Here is a 25,307-nt window from a genome sequence, read left to right as displayed (position 1 = left end):
TCAGAGCCCTGTTTTGCCAATGTCCTTTCTTTTCAAAATGCAGTACAGTTTTGTAGTAGTCTAGGGCTTAACCTGGAGACAGGGCACAGTAAATTTAAAAGATTAATAAGATAGGAGTCCCTTACTTCAAGATTCATACAATTTAGTGCCTGTAAATAACCCCAGGCATGATCTGGCACCAAAGACACGTGATTAATTCTGACTAAGGGAGTCTGAGAAAACTTACAAAAGATAAGAGTATTTATTTGGGGGCAATTAGGGAAACCAAATGCAGACCAGACATGAGAGAATATTAAAGAAGTGTTGTTCATTTTGTTAGGTGTGATAATGGTATTATATTTATGGAAAAAATACCCCCCCTTTTAGAGATTGTATATGGGAATATTTAAGGGCGAAATTTTTTTTTAAGTTAGCTCTAGGCCCAATGTGGGACTTGAATTCACAACCCCGAGATCAACAGTTGCATACTTTTCCAGCTGAGCCAACCAGGTGCCCCTTAAGGAAGAAATATGATGACTGAGATTTACTTTAAAATACTTCTGCTAAAAAACAACAAATAAAACAACAACAAAAAATAAAAACAGAAAAAACAACCTTCTGCTAAAAAACAAAAGAAGTAAATGAAGCAAAATATTAATGATTATTCAGTCTAGGTGATAAGTATGTGGGAATTTGTTACAGTACTCTATTTTATGCTTGAAAATGTTCAGAATAAAATGTTTTAAAAATTCACAAATTATGTGACCTTTAAGACCCATATAACCTTTAAGATCTGCTTATTTCTCCTTGCAGCAATGAAAATTAGACCCAGACAGCCACAATTTCCTTTCTTTAAGTTAATGCCCAAGTTTACTGACCTTGTGGGAGATGCAAGGTCAATACGTAGTTTGTTTTTTCCCAGGATTATTTGCAGGCACAGTTCCCACCCTTCAAACTCTGGCAACCTTTTTAAAGAACCCACTCAGGATACTCACCAGCATCACTTTCCTTGTCTATTCCAAAGCCTATAATCCACAGGGGGAGCCTCCCCCATCCCACTCCAATTGCCAGTAAGTAACGCTAGAACCTTCTCTAGCTGCTGCCAGCCAGGCTTGCAGGGGCATCGAGCTATGGCTGTTTGGCTTCCACTCTAAGAATTTCATCTTAGATTTTAACAAGCCCAGCTCAATCTTTATAAGAAAAATATTCTTTAAAATACTATTTTTGGGGCAACCCTCTCAGATCCCGTCCCTCTTTGGGAGCTTTGTACTATTACTCAATAAACTTTGCTTTGCTGCCCACCACTAAATAATAAAATAAAATAAAATAAAATACTATTTTTTGTTGAAATTCTTTCTGCCCAGCCTTCAGTGACTACCTAGTTACCAGGTTTAGCAAAAACTGGATTTGTTAAATTTTGGAATGTCTGGGGGTGCACTATATTGCTTATGGCTGCTAATGTGGCCCAGAAAGGAGTTTGCGCACAGTGAATAGGGAAAGCTGTTCGCACTTCTCAGGTGCTTAGCAGCTGAAGTGTTCTTTTGTCACTGATTAAGAACACCGGTTTCACAAGTTGCCCAGAGCATCTCTAAATCCCATTAAAACTGAGCCAAAGACATCCTTGATCTGACTACATTATTTATTGTTTTTCAATGAGAGGAGACACATGGTTTTTGTTCTCGGGGGGCTTCCAAAGTTTTGTTGAGAAGTTATCATTACATCATTGAATACTACATCAAAAACTGATGATGTACTATACAGTGGCTAACTGAACATGATAAAAAAAAAGAAGTTATCATTACAATTTAAAAAGACATTTTCAGCCTCTAAACAAAGGGTACTAAATTTCTAGTCTAAGCACTAGAAAATTTTTCTGGGGAAAAACAACTGGTCCACAGCCAGAGTCTGAGGTAAAGGGTTCAGGCCAGCGTGCTGCAGGACTAGGGATGGTGAAGCCCTAATGGCCACCTTGTCCTATAAGATCAATAATTGATAGAAAACATGAATAAAAATTGTCAGAATTCTAATCAGGTTTCTAGGTGTTTTCCCTACTATTCAAAAAGGGTCAGTTTGTTAGAAAAATTTTAATTGAATTATATTTTATCCCTATAAGTAAGACAGCTCTTTTCTTTAATTATCACCCAAATAGGTTTTGCTTAATCAACAGCCCTCCCATCCAAGTACTAACCAGGCCCAACCCTGCTTAGCTTCCGAGATCAGACAAGATCGGGTGCGTTCAGGGTGTTAATGATGCAATGTATGGTGATTAACATAACATAATAAAACATAAAAAATAAACCAAAAAAAAAAATCAACAGCCCTGGCTCCAGTCAGAAATAGGAAACTTTCCAACAACCGTGTAATATTTATAATTCCATATATGTTGTGCACTATGCTCTCATAGTACCCCGCGCTTCTTTTGAAGCACGTCTCTTTGTTGTATGTAATTCACCACGATTTGTCTGAGGTCTGTGCTCCCAGGTGGCCTGTAGGGCACTTTGTCTCCTCCATTTATAGCCCAGCACCTAGTATGGCGCCTCCCGAGTGAAGAAAGCCTCAGTAAGATGCTTACCAGACTTGGTTAGGTGAGAAAAACAAGTCAAGAGCTACATAGTGCCATGCATTTTTGGTTTTTAGAAAATGATCTATACATGCATAAGGGACTAAAAGATGATATACCTAAGTATTTTCTTTGTGTTTATCTGTATATTTTCTAACATTTTAATTACTTTTGTTTTAAAAGGAAATAAAAACATACACATAATCTATCTCCTTAAAAGTTGCTTTAATTACAAAAGGAAAAATAATAGCTATATATAGAGGAATTGGACAATCCTGTGAAGAAGTGATCAAAATTAATATCATCGATATGTGTAGCCTCGTGTGTCCCCAGCAGTGATCTCTGAGAACATGGCACTTATGTAGCGCTCCCCTGGTCATGCATAACCTGAATCCATCATGATGCAAAATCAGACAAACACAAATCAGAAGTCAGTCGTTCTATAAAATAGTTGGGTCTGTACTCTTTATTTTTTTTAATTTAAATTCTATTAATTAACCTATAATGTATTATTTGTTTCAGGGGTACAGACCTGTGATTCATCAGTCTTACATAATACCCAGTGCTCATTACAGTACATACCCTCCCCAGTGTCCATCACCCAGCCCCACCCACTCCCCTCCAGAAACCCTTAGTTTGTTTCCTAAGATTAAGAGTCTCTTATGGTTTGTCTCCTTCTCTGATTTCATCTTGTTTCATTTTTTCTTCTCTTATGATCCTCTGCCTTGTTTCTTAAATTCCACTATCAGTGAGATCATGTAATTGTTTCTCTGATTAACTTATTTCATTTAGCATAATACCCTCTAGTTCCATCTACATCAATATAAATGGTTAAGTAGTCATCCTTTCTAATGGCTGAGTAATATTTCATTGTTTATGTACCATATCTTCTTTATCCATTTGTCTGTCGATGGACATCTGGGCTCTTTCCATAGTTTGGCTATTGTGGACATTTGGTCTGTCCTCTTTAAAAAATGTCAAGGTCAAGACTGAGGAACAATTTCAAATCTAAAGACACATGAGAACTAAATGCAATGTATGATCCTAGACTGGATCCCATAACTGGACAAAAATTGCTGTTGGGACAATAGATGAAACTCATTGGATAGATTAAAATATTCTACCAATATTAAATTTCCCGAGTTTAATGTACCATAGTTATATAAGAAAATAACCACCTTTATAAGAAATATATATTGAAGGGGTGCCTGGCTGGCTCAGTTAGTGGAGCATGCAACTCTTTTTCTCGGGGTTCTGAGTTCAAGCCCCACAATGGATGTAGAGATTACTTAAAAATAAAATCTCAAGGAAAAAAGAAAAGAAATAAACCCTGAAGTATTGAGGGGTAGAGGGGCATGATGCATAAAATCTATTCTTAAAAATACTGTGTGTGTACATATATGTGTGTGTGTGTATGTATATATAAAAAAGGAGGGAGAAAGCAAATATGGCAAAAGGTTAAAAATTGGTGATTCTGGTTTAAGAGCACATAAGAGTTCTTTGTATTATTCTTGCAACTTTTCTGTAAGTATGAAATTGTTTCAAAATACAGTTAAAAAAAGCAATCAACCCAAAACAAACAAAAGCAACCACCATTCCCACTATAAAAATCAACATACAGGGGTGCCTGGCTGGATCAGTTGGTAGAATATGCACTCTTGATCTTGGGGTAATAAATTTGAGCTCCACATTGGGTGTAGAGATTACTTAAAAATAAAATCTTAAAAAAAAAAAAAAAAAAAATCAGGGCACCTGGGTGGCTCAGACGGTTAAGTGTCTGCCTTTGGCTCAGGTCATGATCCCAGGGTCCTGGGATCGATCCCTGCATCGGGCTCCCTGCTCAGCGGGAAGTTGGCTTCTCCCTCCGCCTGCCGCTCCCCCTGCTTGTGCTCTCTCTCTCTCTGACAGAGTCTTTAAAAAAAAGTCAACATACATATACTTTCTTCCCAAATTATAGTATTTTAATATACTTTTTAGAAATAAGATGAACTTTAGCTTATCAGGTACAAAGTTTTTTATTTACACGAAATAACGCACACAAACTCTAAAAGTGCGAAGCTGCAAACTATAGGGCAAATTTACACTTAAATTAATCCTTGGTCAGGGATGTAACATAGTTTTTAAATATCCTCTAAGTTAGAAAATCCTTGTTTCTGAAATAAGTTCTCATATAAAGTCAAGTTCTTGGGACTTAAGGACGGCTTTACAGTCTTCAGTGATTTTAGAAAGTGCTCTTGTTTCACGGTGGTTGCTTCTAGTCCATTTTCTTGCAGAGCCAGCAAGGCAGCCTATAAGAGACAAACAACAGGAAATAATTAATATGCTCATTTTTTTTTTTTTTACAAATTATGGTAACACTTTATTTAAAGAAATTTTTTTTGAAGGTTTTCTTTATTTAATTTGAGAGAGAGAGCACAAACGGGGAGGAGGGACTGAGGCAGAGGGAGAAGCAGACTCCCTGCTGAGCAGGGATCCCAACATGGGGCTCCATCCCAGGACCCTGAGATCATGACCTTAGCCGAAGGCAGAGGCTTAACTGACTGAGCCACCCAGGCGCCCCACAATTTATGGTAATACTTCAAAATCTGAGGGTAAAAACCTCAGTCCCACTTCTTAGAATTCCAATATTCATGACATTAAAAATATTAAAAAGTTAAATAAGATGATTAAAAGTTGTCTTAACAGACCATAATTTCTTCTACGTTAAATTCTAGCCTTAAGTGGGAAAAAAGAAAAAGCAAGTTGCAGCAAAATATATAAACTGTGAGCCCATTTACATATTTAAAGATGAGAAACTATCTTCCTGGTTTCACAGTAGGGAGTTTTTAAACAGGACACAGCACTGATCATAAAGGAGAAGATCAAACACATACTCTATGACACAGCAATTCTCTTTGTACGTATATACATATATAAAACACATATCTATCTACACGTATGTACTAACAGACACGAGCAAGATTGTTCATAGCAGCACAATTTTTTTTTAAAGATTTTATTTATTTGAGAGAGAGAGAATGAGAGAGAGAGAGAGCACATGAGAGTGGGGGAGGGTCAGAGGGAGAAGCAGACTCCCCGATGAGCAAGGAACCTGATGCGGGACTTGATCCTGGGACTCCAATATCATGACCTGAGCCGAAGGCAGTCGCTTAACCAACTGAGCCACCCAGGCGCCCCATAGCAGCATAATTTATAACAAAAAAGTAGTAACCCAAATGTTCAAAAAAATGGATGAATAAATGCAGTATATTCATAAACCAGAATATTACAAAGCGATGGAAATGCACAAACTACCACTATACGCAAAACCACAGATGAATTTCACAAACATAATCTTGAGTTAAAAAAGCAAACATAAAAGTATATATGGTCCTATTTATATAAAGTTCAAAAGCAGACAAAACTAATCTCCAGTGCTAGAAGTCAGGAGTGTGGTTCCCTTTTGGGAGGGAGACTGGGAAAGCCCCAAGAGAAGCTTCCAGGGCATTGATAATGTTCTCTCTCTAGTTATACAAGTGTGTTCATTTTATGTTAATTTAATGAACTATATCCTAATGATCTGTGCATTTTTCTGAATAGTACATTTAATAAAAGTTTATGGAAAGAGAAACACCTACGATGGCTTCTTTTGCTCTCAAAATAAAGTCTAAATCCCTTAAAGTGGCTTACAAGGACCTGTGTGATCTGGCCACTGTCCAGCTCTTCAATGTCATCTCTCACTCCAGTCGTCCACACATTTTGTTCCCTCCGCCTCAACACCGCTTCCCTCCCTTAGCCTTGTCAACTCTTTCATCATCCTTCCAATTTCACTTTACACATGCCCTCTCTCAGAAGGCCTTCTCTGATGCCCCCAAGTCTGGGTCGATGTCCTTCCCAGGTGCTCCCACAACACCCTAAACTTCCTGATTAACCACATATTTTCAATTGCCAATGCAGTATTACAATTTGCCTCTCTGCAACCTGCCACAAACCTGTAAGCTCATGGAGGGGAGGGAAGGAGAGAGAGGGGTCGTAGCTGTTTGTTTCACCTTACACAGTGCTTGCCACATAGGAATCTTTTAGTAAATGCTGCCAAGTGAATGAAGATCTAATTAACTTACTTCTTTGCAAAGGTTTCCAAGATCAGCACCAGAGAAAAAACAGGTTACTGCTGCTAGGTTTTCTAAGGAAACATCAGGCTCCATTGGCATGTTTTTTGTACAGACTTTCAAAATAGAAAGCCTGCCCTGGAAAAAAAATTAAAAACAGTATGTTTATAATCTTATAACATTTACATCTGACACAAAGCTATATTAAGATATCTTAGGTTAGTGTTTCCTGTCATACTACAGAGGAAGTGTATGTATTTATTTAATAATCAAACAATAAGAATCACTTCTGAAGAGGTAAGAAAGAATAACTCATCAATGGCTCATATGATAATGGTAAAAATAATGACATGATAAACTTTTAATACTTTTATAGTAATTTTTAAAATAGTCAACTATAGCTAAATTTCTTTAAGAGACATGATGAGTCCCTGTTCTGGGTACAAATAGTGTTATCAGACATGGTTTAAGAAGCAGAAACACGGGCGTCTGGGTGGCTCAGTTGGTTAAGCGACTGCCTTTGGCTCAGGTCATGATCCTGGAGTCCCAGGATCGAGTCCCACAGTGGGCTCCCTGCTCGGCAGGGAGTCTGCTTCTCCCTCTGACTCTCCCCCCTCTCATGGGCTCTCTTTCTCTCATTCTGTCTCTCAAATAAATAAATGAAATCTTTAAAAAAAAAAAAGCAAAAACATGAATTATCTAGACACAATTTAAAAATAGACATTTAAATTTTTTTTTTTTTTTTTTTTAAGGAAGGAAGGAAAAAATTCATTCTTTGTTTTTAACCATTCCCTGCTGGTGGCTGTGGATGTTAAGGGCAAAGAATTACTGATTCTTTGACTATGGATACACTGTGTAATCTCTCTAATCTCAGACTTTCCCACTGTAAAATAAGGATACTGATGCAAATTATCTCCCAAATGCTTTTAACACTTTAGGATTCCTCCATTCTAGTTGTAAAATAATGGTGATTATACTTAACAAACTCGGTATTTTGAGTCTGCCACAACAATGAAATAAGGTAGAACTACTTTACTTACATGCTTATGTTTCTCTGAAAATAGGCCTAGAGTACCCAGCAAAAGCAGATCAAAATTATGATTTTTATGAAGGGCCACCAGGCAAGGGAAGACTGCAGAACCTGGTATAAGACACGTACCACATACATATATATCTAGTTTGGGATTCAATTCTGCTAGGCTCCTTAGAGCTCAGACATTGATGTGTTAAGAATCCACACACAGACTAAACATGTACAATGATTACCTTTTCATCTGGAGGTGGAATATAAATAATCTTATCTAATCTTCCAGGTCGTAACAAGGCATCATCTAATACATCAGGTCTATTTGTTGCAGCAACAATCATGACATTTCTGTTAAAAGCTTCTTGAAACTCTAACTGAGGGAAAACACCAACACAAAGTAATGTCAGTAAACTGTTAATTGTTAAAATTTTAAGAAATTATAAATCAGACGGTCCATTTATTTTTAAATAAGCATATCCTTTTCTTGGGACTGGAATGCTTATATCTCCTATCCAGACCACCTTCTTGATATCAATATATGCTAAAACAAATTATTAATCAAAGAACTACTTTGTGTGTGGTGAAGGGACTGGCCAATCCTGAGGGACATCTCTCTAGGAGATATGAGAACCAATGGAAAACCTTATACCACAGCAGAGAATATCTACTGAAGGCACGTGAGCCCCAAAGAATGATTATAACCTAAGTGGATGATTTGAAAAGACAAAGCATGTGACTAACAGGTGGAGATGTATGGCTATGAATCACTGGCTCTCATGTCCTGCAAGAGAGAGATTTACTTTGCTTTTTATTTATTTTTCTTTCTAGAGACAGAAATATGACAACATAAGCTGCAGATATATAAATCCTAGATAAAGATAAGAAATACAGAAAAGCAGCCAGAGCAACACCTTACACACACTAAGCATTCAAAATTGTTTGTTGAACTCCCAACAAACAAAAGTCCAGGACCAGATGGCTTCTAGGGAATTCTACCAAACATTTAAAAAAGAGTTAAAACCTATTCTCAACCTATCCCAAAAAATAGAAGAGGAAGGAAAACTTCCAAAATCATTCTATGAGGCCAGCATTACCCCGATACCAAAACCAGATAAAAATAACCACGAAAAAAGAGAACTAAAGGCCAGTATCTCTGATGAACGTTAGATGCAAAAATCCTCAACAAAATACTAGCAAACTAAATTCAACAATACATTAAAAAAATCATTCACCATGATCAAATGGGATTTATTCCTAGGATGCAAGGGTGGTTCAGTACTTACAGATCAATCAACATGATACATCAATAAGAGAAAGAACAAGAACCATATGATCATTTCAACAGATGCAGGAAAAGCATTTGACAAAGTACAACATCCATTCATGATAAAAACTCTCAACAAAGTAAGTTTAGAGGGAACATACCTCAGCATAATAGAGGCCATATAAAAAAAACCAACAGCTAACATCATAGTCAATGGTAAAAAAACTGAGAGCTTTTTCCCCTAAGGTCAGGAACAAGACAAGGATGTCCACCCCACCACTTTTATTCAACATAGTACTGGAACTCCTAGCCACAGCAATCAGACAAAAAAAAGAAATAAAGACATCCAAAACAGCAAGGAAGAAGTCAAACTTCCACTATTCGCAGATGAGATGATACTCTATACAGAAAACCCTAGACTCCACCAAAAAACTACCAGAACTGAGAAATAAATTCAGTAAGGTCACAGGATACAAAATCAATGTACAGAAATCTGTTGCATTTCTATACATTAATAATGAAGCAGCAGAAAGAGAAATTAAGAAAATAATCCCACTTACAATTATACCAAAAATAATAAAATACCTAGGAATAAACTTAACCGAGGAAGTGAAAGACCTGTATTGTGAAATTATAAAACAGTGATGAAAGAAACTGAAGATGATACAAATAGACAGTCCATGCTCATGGATTTGAAGAACAAATATTGTTAACATGCCCATACTACCCAAAGCAATCTATAGATTTAATGCAATCCATATAAAAATACCAATAGCCTTTCTCACAGAACTAGAACAATCCTAAAATTTGTATGGAATCACAAAAGACCCCAAATAGCCAAAGCAACCTTGAAAAAGAAAAACAAAGCTGGAGGCATCACAATTCCAGATTTCAAGTTATATTACAAAGCTGTAGTCATCAAACAGTGTGGTACTGGCACAAAAATAGACACACAGATCAAAAGAACAAAACAGAAAGCCCAGAAATAAGGCCAGAAATCAGCCCACGATTATACGGCCAACAAATCTTTGACAAAGGAGGTAAGAATATGCAGTGAGAAAAAGGCTCTTCAACAAATGGTGTTAGGAAAACCGGACAGCAACATGCAAAAGAATGAAACTGGACCACTTTCTTGCTTTTTAAAAAAAAGATATTTTATTTATTTATTTGTGAGAGAGAGAGGAAGAGAGAAAGAGAGCATGTGAGTGGGGAGAGAGGCAGAAGGAAAGGGAGAATGAAAGAATCTTAAGCAGAGCTTGGAGTCCAACGCAGGGCTCAATCTCAAGACCCGGACACCATGACCTGAGTCAAAATCAAGAGTTGGATGCCTAACTGACTGAGCCACCCAGGCACCCTGAAACTGGACCATTTTCTTAAACCATACACAAAAATAAACTCAAAATGGATTAAGGACCTCAATGTGAGACCTGAAACCATAAAAATCCTTGAAGAGAGCACAGGTAGTAATTTCTCTGACACCAGCCATAACAACATCTTTCTTGTCTCCTGATACAAGGGAAATAAAAGTGAAAATAAACTATTGGGACTACATCAAAATAAAAAGCTTCTGCACAACAAAGGAAATAATCAACAAAACAAAAGACAACCTACTGTATGGGAGAAGACATTTACAAATGACATATCCAATAAAGGATTAGTACCCAAAATATATAAATAACTTATATAACACACACAAATAATCCAATTTAAAAATGGACAAAAGACATGAACAGACCATCTCTCTAAAGACATACAGATGGCTAACAGATACATGAAAAGAAGCTCAATATCACTCATCATCAGGGAAATGCAAATCAAAACCACAATGAGATATCACCTCACACCTGTCAGAATAGCTAAAATCACAAACACAAGGAACAACAAGCGTTGTAGAGAAAAAGGAACCCTTGTGCACTGCTGGTGGAAATGCAAACTGGTGCAGCCACTGTGGAAAACAGTATGGAGGTTTCTCAAAAAATTAAAAACAGAACTACCCTATGATCCAGTAATCACACTAGTGGGTATTTACCCAGACTATGAAAACACTAATTCGAAGGGATATATGCATCCCCATGTTTACTACAGCATTATTTATAATAGCCAAATTATGGAAGCAGCCCAAGTGTCCATCAATAAAGATGTGCTGTACACATACACATATACACACATACACACACACACACAGGAATATTATTCAACCATAAAAAAGAATGAAGTCCTGCCATTTGCAACAACATGGATGGCTCTAGAGTATAGTATTATGCTAAGCGAAATAAGCCAGTCAGAGAAAGACAAATAGCATATGATCTAACTCATGTGGAATTTAAGAAACAAAACAAACAAAGGAAAAAAAAGAGAGACAAACCAAAAAAGACTCTTAACTATAGAGAATAAACAGAGGGGAGGGGAGGTGGTGGGGGATGGGGGAAATAGGTGATGGGGATTAAAGAGTACACTTATCTCGATGAGCACTGAGTAATATACGGAATTGCGGAATCACTGTATTGTACACCTGAAACTAATATAATACTGTATGTTAACTACACTGGAATTAAAAAAAAAATTTCTTTTAAATTGAACTGAATAATCAGAGTGGTTCCCCAGTAATGTGATCTCTCAAAGTAGTGAGTTCCCTATATCTGCAAGTATTTTAGCAGAGGCTGACTAAATACTGGTCAGATACTGTAGAAGGAATTCCTGCATTATGAGAAAATTTCATTAGAATACCTCATGGGTCCCTTCAAATTCTAGTGTCATATGTTCTTAAGGAGCTGTAAGACTCTCCTTCCATGGAATGATTTTTTTCAAATGGGAAACAAGGTTAAAAACAATGAAAGAATAAAAGAAAAATTATCCATTGGATAACTTAAGGATATCAAACTCTATTTAGAAAGAGACTCTGAAAGGGAGGAAGGGACTTCCACAGGTCATTTTCATTTCATTATAACTAAGGAAACCCATTACTCAAGAAAATTGGAAGTTTTAAATTACTAAGATCATTAGTAATAACAATGTTTTGTTTTGTTTCATATAAAAATTTTTAGAAAGGGATGAACACTGGTTCTTCAGGATATAAAAATAAGAATAAATTCCCTTTTCTATTAGCAATGTGTAAAGTTATGTTTCTAAATCTTAGGAAAAATAAAATTCACATTCATATATATTTAAGATAACTTATTACAAAATTTACCTCCTTCCTAGCCAAATCACAATTTTTAGCAGGTCTGTAGAAATCCAAACAGAGTCAAACTGAAATTATATAATTTGTTCTATGAGATGCATCCAGCATAGGAAAAGCTAGTGTATATGCACTGTATTTAATGCTGGCCTGGGTTTTTGGTATATTCTGGCTAATAAATACCTCTTCATTTTTTTTCAGCTCCTTGTATTTACCCTGTTGATCTGATTTACTTCCTCTTCTCTCTATAGTCTTCAGTCCCACACCATCTAATTCATTTAGAAGAACAGAAAGAACACGTTCTTGAACATTACATTCTGTTTTGCTGATGGGTCGAGAGCCCAAGATTGAATCAATCTCATCCAAAAACACAATTGCTGGAGTATTTGCTCTTGCTTGTCGAAATACCTTTGTTTAGGAAAATGAAATTATTGAAAAGCCACACATTATTTAATATTCCAGTGAATATATGCTTTCTGCATTACTACTTATAATTTTTAAAATATAAAAAGAGAAAGATGCTAAATGTCTAAGAATTGGGGAATGAATAAATAGAACAAGAAACAACTCAGTATTACTACAGGTTAAAAATCATATTTTCAAAAAATACTTAATACTATGGAGTTTTAAAAGTGATAATGATTAAAAAATCATGATAAAGACATAATCTACCCTCAATCTTAAAAGAAAAACAAAAAAAATAAAGCAAATTCACCAAAATGTTAACAGCAGGTAGAGAGATTACAAATGATTTCTTTGTGATGATTTCCTACATTTTCTAAATTTTCTATAAACAAATCTATATAACTTTTCTAATTAATAAAAAGGCCAGTAGTATTTTTAATAACTAAGGTTTATCCTTAAAGCAGGCCATGAAAATTCAAAAGGACACTTAACTACATGGGGAAAATAAACAAACCTGAGACAAGACTTTTTCTGAGTCTCCAACAAAAGGAGAAAAGAGATCAGCACCGCTCACAGAAACAAAAGAACAATGACAGCTTGTGGCCAGCGCCCTCACCAGGGTGGTTTTAGCACATCCAGGGGGACCGTACAGGAGAACCCCCTTTGGTTGTGTCAGGCCCATCCGGACAAATTCCCGAGGGAATTTTAGAGGCCACTCGATACTCTGTAGGTACACAAAAAGAGACAGTTATTTTAGTGTAATGATAAAGCATCAAATAATTCAGTAAATTCATTTGTCCACTCAATAATTCTTAGGTATCTGTTATAAGCTGGAAATGCAGTTCATTCTCTATGCACCAACCAGTGATCTTATAACCTAAGTCAGATCATATCATTTCCTGCTTAAAATCCTTCAATGACCTCCCATCAGAATTAGAATAAAATCCAAATCCTTCCTGCCAGTCATTATAAGGCTTTACATAGCCTATTTCCCAAACACCCATTCTGTTCCCATCTTAGGGCCTTTATTTGCTATTCTCTCTCTATCTGAACACTCCTTCAAGTTCTCTATGTGGCCATCCCTCATCATTCAGTCTCAGCTCAAATGTCATTTTCTTGGAGAGGTCTTCCCTAACCACTCTAAAGCAGAACACCCACCCCCACCCCCCTAGCCACTCTACGCTACTGCCCATCTTTTACTTTGGGAGCACTTACTCATTCATTATCTGAAACTATTTTTCCATGTTGATTTTGTCATTCTGCTCCTGCTAGAATGTAAATAAAGTTGACCTCTAAATAGCCATACATAGAATGACACTTTCACAAAGTCGGCACTCCACAAATGTTAACTAAATAGTAAACAAGTCCCCTTTACCTCTGAGGTAGGTGATTTTATTATCATCATAATTTTACAGATGCAGAAGCTCAGGCTTACAAAGGTTAAGTAACTTGCCCAGGTCTTATTTCTAGTGAGGCAAGCAGAACTGAGACTGACCCCAGGCAGTGTAGATGAAGAAGTACAAACTCTTAACTACTGATGTATTGCCTTTCTATAAAAGATAAGATCCCTGTACCAAGGGAACCCAGATTTTAGTTGGGCAGACAGACCTGTAAACTAACAATGAGGCCAGCAAAGGGCATTCCACAGAGAAGGAACAGTACACACAGAGACACATGAAACTCTAATTCATCTCACCAGTAAGCAGGAACAGAGGGGGAGAATAGGGGAAGCAAGAACAAGAGAGTTGAAGTGGAAGGAGTCAGACTGTGCTGCACCTTGAAAGTTTTAGTCAACATTGAGGAAGCAGTATGGGGAATGGACTGGGAAGAAATAAAACCAGAGGAGGGAGACCAGTTAGAAGTCTCTTGGAATGACTCAGACTACAAAAATAGTAAAGCCTGATGTGTCACAAGCAGTGGCAATGGTGTCAAAGGGATGGACTTGAAACAAAATGTAACTCTTTTATGCAGGGACTATGTTCTAAATCCAGAGGGGAAGTTACACATACATATGACAGGACCCAGGCATTTAGAAGATGGGTTTCTTTTTTTTTTTTTTTTTTAAGCTTTTATTTATTTGAGAGAGAGAGGGCATGAGCGGGGAGGGGAAGAGCAGAGGGAGAGGGAGAAAAAATCTGAAGCAGACTCTGCACTGAGCACAGAGTCCAACATCGGGCTCGATCCCATGACCCTGAGATCATGACCTGAGCTGAAATGAAGAATCAGACGCTCAACCAACTGAGCCACCCACTCACCCCTAGAAGACGGGTTTCTGACTTATCACATGGGTGGCTGGCTGTATTCACAGAGGTAGGGAATCCAGGTATGGTGGTGGGACTCCTTAGCTGAGTTTTGGACATGCTGAGTTTGAGATCCCTGTAAGTTACCTGGTAGGCAAGCAGCTAAGCAATGCTGATGATCAAAAGAACTATCTGCACTGGATATAAAGATTTTCGAGTTAACAGTTTTCAGGGGACAGTTGAAGCCCTGGATATTGAGATCATGGACTCACAGAATGCAACCAGAGGCCTCCCAGGAGCTTGGAGCACTAACATTTAAGGTATGGGGAAGGAATGTTCAGAAAGGCAGGAAAGCTTACCATCTCCAAGCGAAAGAAAGAGTGTTTGCAACAGGAAGGTGTAGCTAATCTCTCATGTACTTCATGAAGAGTAAATGAGACAATGCATGTAAAAAATTAGGGAATATCATAAATGCACTGATCCACAGACACAAGGATTCTACGATTCAATGCAGAAATAGCTTCTAGTTAAGATAAATAAATTATAGTGATACTTATAAATCAGTCTTTTGTATGTGCAGTTAGAGAAACCTAGTTCTTTATGGCAGGATCACCTGAAGGTAAATTAGCAAAATTAACTTCTGAAACTGAAATTCAAGTGAGAGCCTCTGGAAAGCTGTGTCCCTCAGCATCCACAGTGAGAACCAGTAGGCCCCCAGGCCATACTGTGTATTATAATTTTATGCTTTTACCAGTCTCAGGGCAAACTCAGGCCTACAAACTAAAAATCTGTATTTTACCACCCACAAACTAAGAACCATTTTTACATTTTTAAATGCTTGGAAAAAAAAATCAAAAGAATATATTGTGACATGTGAAAATTACGTGATTTCAGTGTCCATAAATAAAGTTACCAGAACACAAGTAATGATTACGAATTATCTACGGCTGCCTCCGTGCCATGAAGACAGAGCTGAGTGGTTGCAACAGAGACTGGATGGCCCACAAAGCCCAAAATATTTACTCTCCGGCTCTCTACAGAAAAGTCTGCTGATCCCATTCAATATGATAATGCCTTTAAAGCAAAAACAAACAAAAGAAAGGTGAGGTAGGAAAGTATGCAAAATGGTATTTGATGCCTACAGAAGACCAGTTAAACCAGGACTAAAAAGGGCCCCTTGGATTGTGACGTTAGGATGGCATATGACTGATGGCAGCCAAGATAGTCTCAGCAACTGCGATTTGTCTTCATCACAAAAGTGGCACACTTAAACCCTACCATTCTACTGGCATAAGCAAACTCTCTCGATCACCTGTTTTAACTTCAGTTTGACATCTTCGAGGCCACCAATCTGCTCCCAGCCAACAGGCTTGATGTCCATCAGTCCAACGATACTTCGAAACGATGAGGGTTGAATCCTTTTAAAAGCTTCAAGGAAGTCCGCTTCATCAACAGCCGGGTTGTCCTTGTTCTGAAGAAATATGCCCCCAAAAACAAAATCAGGACCAAAAATTACGTGGGCCTTTTCTGTGGTATAGGAGCACAATTATTTCTTTTCTTTTTTTTTTTAAAAACCTTCTTTTGAATTTATAAATCTATTTTATTATAAAAAATCTTTCATACACAAGGCAAAAGAATTAAATGTCTCTTCCCCCAGCTCTCTCCACTGTGCATCTCTAGAGGATGGCAACCGTTTCCTATGTACCCCAGCAGTATGTTTCACAACAGTCTGGATATACACATCCTTTCAAACAGATACATAAGTGGGACCCTATTGTACCAATTAACCTGCATTTTTCACTTATATTAGAAATCTTCTCTTACCAATTAATACAGTTCAACCTCACTCTTTTTGACAACTGCAAAAGACACCATTGTATAAGGGTACCATAATTTAACTGCATCCTTCTGTTGTACATTAGATTGTTTCCAGTCTTTTGTTATTACAGCTGAAAATGTTTGTGCACATGTTCAAGTATTATATATAATATTTCCTCCAAGTAGAATGCACATTTACGATTGTGACAGGTATTACCACACTGCCCTCAAAGCTGCACCGCTAATATAAAGCTCTTCTTCCCATACCTCTCCAGCACTGGGCATTACCAAACTTTTAAATTTCTGCCAGTGTGACAAAGGAAATGGTACTCACTATCATGTTAATTTCTTCAATCAACAGTGAGGTAGAGGGAATATGGAATTAGAAAATCAGCTTTTTTACAATCACATATAGTAAAGACTGATCGGGGCAAGAATCATCCATGGATGCCAAACAAGGGGAGGGGAAGTGTGACAAGGAACGTGATCTCAAAGGGCATCCTCATAGATTTCTTATTAGTTGCAAAGGGAAAAATAGCAGCTATACCATTGAGAAACTGGACAAAACCCTGACTGGTTGATCATATCAATCACCAATTAGGGACATCACCAATGAGGGGCAGGGAGACATCTTGTCCTTTCACATGTGATACCTTAAGAAGGACACACCATCACTTATGGAGTATTCCAAACCGGCATATGTAACCTGAATCTATGAAAAAATATTAGAGACAAACCCAAATTGAGAGACATTTTATAAAATCACTAACCTGCATCCTTAAAAACTGTCAACGTAAAATATCTCATTAAAAAAAAAAAAGCTGGGGCGCCTGGGTGGCTCAGTCGGTTAAGTGGCTGCCTTTGGCTCAGGTCATGATCCCAGGGTCCTGGGATCGAGTCCCACTTTGGGCTCCCTGCTCCATGGGGAGCCTGCTTCTCCCTCTGCCTCTCTCTCTCTCTCTCTGTGTCTCTCATGAATAAATAAATAAAATCTTAAAAAAAAAAAAAAGCTGGGGCGACTGGGTGGCATAGTCAGTTAAGCTTCCAACTCTTGGTTTCGGCTCAGGTCATGATCTCAGGGTTGTGAGATCAAGCCATGTCAGGTTCTATGCTCGGCAGGAGCCTGCTTAGGATTCTCTCTCCCTCTCTGCACTCCGCCCCACATACTTTCTCTCCCTCTTTAAAAAAAAAAAACAAAAAAAAAAACTGGGGCACCTGGGTGGCTCAGTTGGTTGAGCGACTGCCTTCAGCTCAGGTCATGATCCTGGAGTCCTAGGATCGAGTCCCACATCGGGCTCCCTGCTCAGCAGGGAGTCTGCTTCTCCCTCTGACCCTCCCCCCTCTCATGTGCTCTCTCTCTCTCTCTCAAATAAATAAATAAAATCTTAAAAAAAACCAAAAAATAAAAAAATTATTAAAAAAGGCTAAGGGAGAATTGTAGATTAAAAGAAACTAAAAACCAAACACAATGAACTAGATCTTGTACTGGAGGGAAAAAAATGCTAAAAAGACTGAGACAACTACCAAAATCAGAGTATGGGCTGTAGATCTGATGATGTTTTGTTTCTGTGTTAAATTTCCTGAGTATAATGATTATACATAACCACACTGTGGTCTCATATGGGACATACTTTTTCTTAGGAAATGGATAATGAATGGGTTATGATGTATGCAACCCATCCTCAATTGATTCAAAAAAAGTAAGTAATATGTGTATACATATACATTTAGAGACAGAGAAAGAGAGAATGATAAAGCTGATTTGGGAAAATGTTAAAAATTGATGAATTTGGATGGAGGGTTTAGCAGGATTTCTCTATTTTGCAACTCTCCCTAAACTTTTTAATTATTTCAAAATGAAGAGTTAAAAAAAATTAATTTTTTAAAAATTTATTTATTTATTGTTCACTTTGGCAGCACATATAACTAAGATTTATTTATTTTAGAGAGAGAGTGAGACAGAGTGCATGTAGGAGAGGGAGAGGGAGAGAGAATCTTAAGCAGACTCTGCACTGAGCACACCCGAGGAGGGGCTTGATCTCACAACCCTGAGATTAGAACCTGAGCCAATACCAAGAGTTGGACGGTAAACCGACTCTGCTACCCAGGCACCCCTGAAAGAGACTAATTTTTAAAGAAAGTGAAGTTGAGGATTTTCATGTTTACTGGCTACTTGTAATCCTTTTACTGTCTACTACCTGTTCTTATTTTATTACCCACTTTCTCTTGGATTGTTGGTCTTATTGATTTGTTAGAATTCTTTCTATATCAAGGTAATTGGTCCTTTTGTCATAGGCCAAAAGTATTTTTCCCAGTCTGTCTCTTGTCTTGTCTTTGTTTATGTATTGTTTTGCCATCCCCAAATGGTCAAATTAATAAATCATTTCCTTTTTGACCATTAGGTTTTATGTTATGCTTAGAAAGGCTGTGTTTGGGGTGCTGCAGTTGGTTAAGCATAGGGCTCTTGATTTTGGCTCAGGTCTTGAAATCAGGGTTGTGAGATCCAGCCCCACCTTGGGCTCCAAGCTCAGCATGGAGTCTGCTTAAGACTCTCTAAAATAAATAAATAAATCTTTAAAAAAAAAAAAAGGTCATCTTCACTTTAAGATTATATTTTAGAGAATCTTTCTTATAATTTCCTTGATCATTCTAGTGAACCAGATGTTTTGTTAAAAACTGCTTATATTTATAATATCTATTATATTTAAGATTTACCCTCATATCAAATTCTTTAACACATTCCTTGTCTGCTCTCAGTAGCAGCAGCAGCCCCTCATCTGCCTGAGGGGCAAAGAAGAAAAAGATGAAGCCAGTACCTTCCCAGATTCCTGTCCCTTCTTCCTTCCACTTCCCTTGGTTGTTTATGAACTCAGTCATCACTTGTAAATATGGCTGGGCAGGCCCCTCCTGAAGTAGCAGCTGGCTGATCCACCTAAGCCAGGGTGCTTAAGGTCAAACCTGGAACCTCAAAGCTGAGGGAATCCTACATGTAAATCTCCCTTCCCAGCCCCTGGTACTCTCCTCCTCCCTTCATAAGGCATAGAGTCTCACACCTCTATGCATGAGAAGTGTTATTCAATGTTCAAGCAGCTTTGGTTCTAAACCCAGAAGAGAACTTACAAGTTCACATAACAACTTCCCCACCTTCAGTGTATGTGTAAAAATAAATGGAAATGAGGAAGGATGTAAATTATGTAGGTAAAAAGGTTTTCAAAACTTTGGATGATAAATCATCTTTTTATAATTTAAACAAACTCAAATTGATTTTTAGAAATTACAAGATCAAAGGACAATTTTAATGTTATAATAGTTACAACAGAGATTGAAAACTTCATCTCAGAATCCTCAGGGTACTGAAATTAATTTTTTTCTGAAGGGGTTTAGGGATTAAGGATTACTTATTACATATAAGGTGAAGAGATTTTCCAATGCATAGTGTTGAAAACTATTATATTTAAGCTAACAACCTAAATATTTCTAAGAAAGGTAGTCATGAATTAAAGATTTCAATATCGGGGCGCCTGGGTGGCTCAGTCGTTAAGCGTCTGCCTTCGGCTCAGGTCATGATCCCAGGGTGCTGGGATCGAGCTCCGCATCAGGCTCCCTGCTCTGCGGGGAGCCTGCTTCTCTCTCTCCCACTCCCCCTGCTTGTGTTCCCTCTCTCACTGTGTCTCTCTTTGTCAAATAAATAAATAAAAATCTTTAAAGATTTCAATATCACGGGTGCCTGGGTGGCTCAGTTGGTTAAGCGACTGCCTTCGGCTCATGTCATGATCCTGGAGTCCCTGGATCGAGTCCCGCATCGGGCTCCCTGCTCAGCAGGGGGTCTGCTTCTCCCTCTGACCCTCCCCTGTCTCATGCTCTCTCTCTCTATCTCATTCTCTCTCTCAAATAAATAAATAAAATCTTTAAAAAAAAAAAAACTAAACTAAAGATTTCAATATCAAAGACAAATTTAAAGATTTTATTTATTTTTTTGAGAGAGAGAGACAGAGATAGCGACAGAGATAGCAAGAAAGAGCAAGAGCAGGGAGGAGAGGGAGAAGCATGGGGAGCCCGACACGGGACTCGATTCCAGGATGCTGGGATCATGACCTGAGCTGAAGGCAGACACTTAACCGACTGAGCCACTCAGGCGCCCCTCAAAGATAAATTTAAATAAAAATTCCAGGTGCCCAGTCTTCTCCTGGGTTAGAAAAGGTTATCTTCCCCACAAAATATTTATTTATTAACAAGAAAGGAAAAAACAGATGCAATGAGAACACAGTATTTCTGTGATCCTCCTGCCCAAAATGCAAAGCTGAATCAAATCATGAGGAAACATCAGTCAAACCCAAACTAAGGAATAGTCTACAGAATAAACGACCTGTAGTCTTAAAAAATTAGCCATATCCCTGGTTAAACAACCAACTCTTGGTTTCAGCTCAGGTCATGATCTCAGTTGTGGGATCCAGCCCCACACTGGGCTCCACGCTTAGCACAGAGTCTTCTTGTTCCTCTCCTTCTGCTCCTCCCCCAGCTCGCACACACTCTCTCTCTCAAATAAATAAATAAATAAAATCTTTTTAAAAAATTAAAAATTAAAATTAAAAAGGTAGCCATAAAAGAAAGATTAAAGAATGGTTCTAGATTAAAGAGTACTGGGGAGCCTGGGTGGTGCAGTCAGTTAAGCATCTGACTCTTGGGTTTCAGCTCAGGTCATGATCTCAGGGTCCTGGATTGAGCCCCGTGTCAGACTCCAAGGAATCTGCTTGAGCTTCTCTCTCTCCTTCTCCCTCTGCCCCTCCTGCTCATGCTATCTCTCTCTCTCTCTCTCAAAAATAAATAAAACTTTGAAAAAACAAAAACAAACACTAAGAAATGATGATAGATGCAATGTGCAATCTTGGATTACTATTTTCTTTTTTCCTTTTAAAATTTCTGCTATAAAGGAAATTATGGGATAGTGAAATTTGGATAAGGTCTACAGATATTAGGTAAAAGTCTGTCAGTATTAATTTCCTCATCTTGATAACTGTACTGTGGTTAAAGTCTTTGTTTTTAGAAAATATACACATAAGATTTTAAGGTTAATGGGCCATCATAGCTGCAGTATATTCTCAAATGTTTCACATTATACATATATATATGTGTATATATATATATATATATATGGAGAGATATATCTATATGTAAATATATATAAAAACACAGATGAAGAGAAAAAGATAAAGTAAAACTGGTAAAATGCTACATTTGGAGAATCTGGGTAAAGTATATACAGAAATTCTTTGTACTATTTTTGCAACTTTTCTCTTAAGTCTGAAATTGCTTCAAAATAAAGAAAAATTAAAAAGAAATATGTTTGACTCTTCTGGGGCCACACTGTCTTTTTCCTGGCTGCTCTGGGCTTTGGCACTAGGGAGTTTCTATGGGAATGAGGGAACATGCCCTAGTAGACCTGGAAGACTCAGCCCTCTATCCCCACGTTCAGTCATATGCTAGTCCCAGGGAGATGGGATGTAAAAATATACGTAAGAAACAGCGGTGGAAGGTATTTAAAGTTCCAAGAAAATGTACTTACCACTTGTTTAATCCCTAAATTAGTTTGTTATAGTAATGAAAAGATCAACACACAGGGTCACACATCAATACTTCCTACCTTCTCACTATGAAGGAGAGCATGCAGGGCAGCCTCCCTACAAAGTGCAGTCAGGTCCGCACCAACATAGCCAACTGTCATTTCTGCAAGGAGGCTCAAATCGACTTGACTGGAGATGGGCATCTTTGAGGTAATCACTTGGAGTATTGCCTTTCTTTGTTTAAGTGTGGGAGTCCCAATGACAACCTATATGCAAAGCAAAAAAAAAAAATTAAAGTTTCCACAGTTTAAAATATTATGTAGGGGCGCCTGGGTGGCTCAGTCGTTAAGCATCTGCCTTCGGCTCAGGTCATGATCCCGGAGTCCTGGGATCGAGCCCCGCATCGGGCTCCCTGCTCGGCGGGGAGTCTGCTTCTCCTTCTCCCTCTGTCTACCACTCTGCCTACTTGTGCTCTCTCTCTGTCAAATAAATAAATAAAATCTTAAAAAAATAAATAAATAAATAAAATATTATGTAATATTTTTATCCTCTCAAATGTGTATAACTTAGTGAACAAATTTGCAAGCAGAACTATGTACTCTTAAGCATACCACAGATTCTGAATATATTAAAATCCTAATTTTCCAGAGGAGTAACAATGGCTAGATAGTTGCACAGTGAAAATTACATATAGATCTTCCTCAACTTAAGATGGGGTTACATCCCAAAAAAATTCGTTAAGTTGAAATTACAGTAAGTGGATAATGCATTTAATATACCTAACCTACTAAATATCACAGCTTAGCCTTGCCAACTTAAATGTGCTCAGAGCATTTACATTAGCCTATGGTTGGTCAAAATCATCTAGCACAAAGCCTATTTTATAATAGTTTTGAATATTTCATAAAATTTATTAAATACTGTATTGAAAGTGAAAAACAGAATGTTTGTATGGGTATAAAATGGTGGTCAATATGTTGATTATTTACCCTCATTATCTCGTGGCTGTCAGCAGCATAAGAGAGCATCTTACCACATATCGCTAGCCTGGCAAAAGATCAAAATTAAAAATTCGAAATAATATTTTCTACTGAATGCGTATGGCTTTCAGGCCATCATAAAGTTGAAAAACCATTAAGTTGAATCATTTTAAATTGGGGGCCCTGTGTAATTGATTTAACAACATTTTGTTATTTTTTTGAACCTACCAAGTTCTGCGAGCCAGGGATGCAACAGTAAACCAGATAGTCTAGATCCCTGCCCTTAAGGATTTTATTCAGGAGACAAGTACCAGATAGTGCAAAAAAGAAATCTGCTCAAGTTCGGCACAGATTAAGCTAACAGTGTGCAATTATTATCCATCTCTTTAGAATCCTAACACAAAGTTCAAACATCACTTAATCACTATTCAAACTATTTAATCAAGAATCAATTTGGGACTAAAGTTTATAAAATAGAGGGCAGCTTTGAATACTCAATCTTCCCAGCAACTCAGGGAGCAATTGTGGGTAATTTCTCACTTGTGGGACAGGATGCTGGTGTCCCCACAAGGAATGAATAAATTCAGAATAGTTAATGCCTGCTTTGATTTAGTTCTTTCCATCCTTCTTCCTTTTTATTTCAATAAACTTATTTCTTGAGGCTATCCTACTTTAAATTCTTATTCCAAATCCACAAGTGTTTAATTACTATGCTTACAGCTGACCTAGTTCCCTTAAAAACTAACGTCACTGATTGTACTCATCTTCAGGACCTGCACAACCAAATTAATCCCTAAAGGCCACCTTGCTTCTCGGAACAGTTTGACTCTGGGCTAAAACAGGTCCTGGCTCACAGATTGCACAAGGGCAGAGACCGTGTTCTCTGCATTACAAAAAGCCCCACTCCAGCCCGACTGCCAAACCTAAGTGGCAAAACCCTCGGGGCAGCCAACCAATGCCAGAAGAGGCCTTGGTTCCAGGGACAAGGGGCTGAGAGCCCGGGCCTATTTACCTCTCGGTCAAATCTCCCCGGTCGGCGCAGCGCTGGGTCTAGAGCGTCTGGCCGGTTGGTGGACGCCACAACCACCACCTCGCGGTCCCCACTGATGCCGTCCAGCAGCGTCAACACCTGGGCCACCACGCGGCTCTCGGCGGCTCGGTGTGGGCCGCCCCGACGGGGACACAGCGCGTCCACCTCGTCCAGGAAGAGGAGGGTGGGTCTGCGACTGGCCAGCTCCCGCGCGCGCTCGAAGACCTGCCTCACGTTCTCCTCGGTCTCCCCGGGCCGCGCGCCCTGGAGCGCGGGAGCGCTCACTGCCAGCAGCTCCGCGCCCGCTTCCCGGACCACGGCCCGCACTAGCTGAGTCTTGCCCACGCCGGGGGGGCCCGCCAGGAGCACCCCGCGAGGCAGTGCTAGCCCCAGGGCCGCCAAGGTGCGGGGGTAGCGGAGCGGGAGGCGGAGGAGCTCCCGCAGCGAGTCGGCCGCCTCCGAAAGGCCCCCCAGGGGCACCTCGGCCTGCGGCTCCGCTTCGGATGGAGGCACCCCGCTGAGACTGATGCGGGTACGAGGGGTGACCAGCCCGGCCGGGTCCGGGCTGGGCGCCCCGCTGACGATGTGCAGCGCGGCCACGGGTCCGGGGGCCCCCGGTGGAGCGGCCACCACGTGGCCCCGGGAGACCGGTCGGTTCCTCAGAAGCTCCTGCGCCGCCTCCAGCACCGCGGCTGGATTCAGGGCACCGGGTGCGCCCGCCCGCTCCCGCAACACCGGCCACACGGTGAGGAGCCGCAGGGAGGGGCAGGACACCAGGCGGAGGCTGCGTAAACTGAGACTCCCCCGGAACCCCGAAGCCCCCACAGCCGTCCCGGGGCTCGCACACTGCGGATCCAGTTGCACAAAGCCGTCTGCTCCATCCCGTCGCAGCCAGGCGGCGCAGAGACAGGAGCCGCGGTCGGGCAGAGAGATCTTCACCGCCGAGCCCAAGTGTGCGCCCAAGGCGCGGAAGGCGGCCGGGCCCAGGCGACAGCGCTGCGTGCCCCGGTCCCTAGCGTCTAAGGGTAGCACCTTTAAGAGCGGCTCTTCGGGAAAGGAACCTGAGTCCGGAGCCATTGTACACACACAAGCCCAAGCCGAGGCAAGTGGGGCAGGAATTCCACCCGGGCGGGAAAAGCGGGTACGCCGCGCTCCCCGGCCGGAAGCAGGTGACGCG

The 25,307-nt window shown here is 39.4% G+C and overlaps 2 protein-coding genes across 6 annotated transcripts in view; one reads left to right on the top strand and one right to left on the bottom strand.

The window, feature by feature from the left end:
* Window positions 1-4,475: 4,475 nt before the first annotated feature.
* AFG2B (AAA ATPase AFG2B) lies at window positions 4,476-25,207 on the bottom strand. 5 transcript variants are annotated; one of them, XM_031029050.2, is made up of 8 exons: window positions 24,113-25,207; window positions 22,201-22,386; window positions 16,054-16,212; window positions 13,016-13,225; window positions 12,280-12,504; window positions 7,894-8,028; window positions 6,640-6,765; window positions 4,476-4,827 (listed from the first exon to the last, which is right to left on the bottom strand). In XM_031029050.2, exons 1-8 carry the CDS (start codon window positions 25,205-25,207, stop codon window positions 4,660-4,662), a joined length of 2,304 nt encoding a protein of 767 aa, XP_030884910.2. In that variant the 3' UTR covers window positions 4,476-4,659. The 5 variants fall into 5 exon arrangements, 3 of the variants coding, with proteins under 3 accessions (XP_030884910.2, XP_081687160.1, XP_030884916.1); XM_081831034.1 differs by having other exon boundaries at window positions 7,894-8,024; window positions 12,312-12,504; XM_031029056.2 differs by having other exon boundaries at window positions 13,118-13,225.
* The window catches only part of GATM (glycine amidinotransferase), a 42,903-nt gene continuing 42,695 nt past the window's right edge, over window positions 25,100-25,307 (top strand). Inside the window, exon 1 of the mRNA XM_081831035.1 lies at window positions 25,100-25,232. The gene's annotated coding sequence lies outside the window, so the exon portion shown is untranslated. The remainder of the gene's footprint in view (window positions 25,233-25,307) is intronic.

The sequence above is a fragment of the Leptonychotes weddellii genome, chromosome 9 (genome assembly GCF_054177405.1).
Source record: "Leptonychotes weddellii isolate Sample4059 chromosome 9, ASM5417740v2, whole genome shotgun sequence".
NCBI classification, from domain to species: domain Eukaryota; kingdom Metazoa; phylum Chordata; class Mammalia; order Carnivora; family Phocidae; genus Leptonychotes; species Leptonychotes weddellii.
Note: the sequence above shows the minus strand (reverse complement) of the source record. Positions and strands in the feature narration are given on the sequence as shown.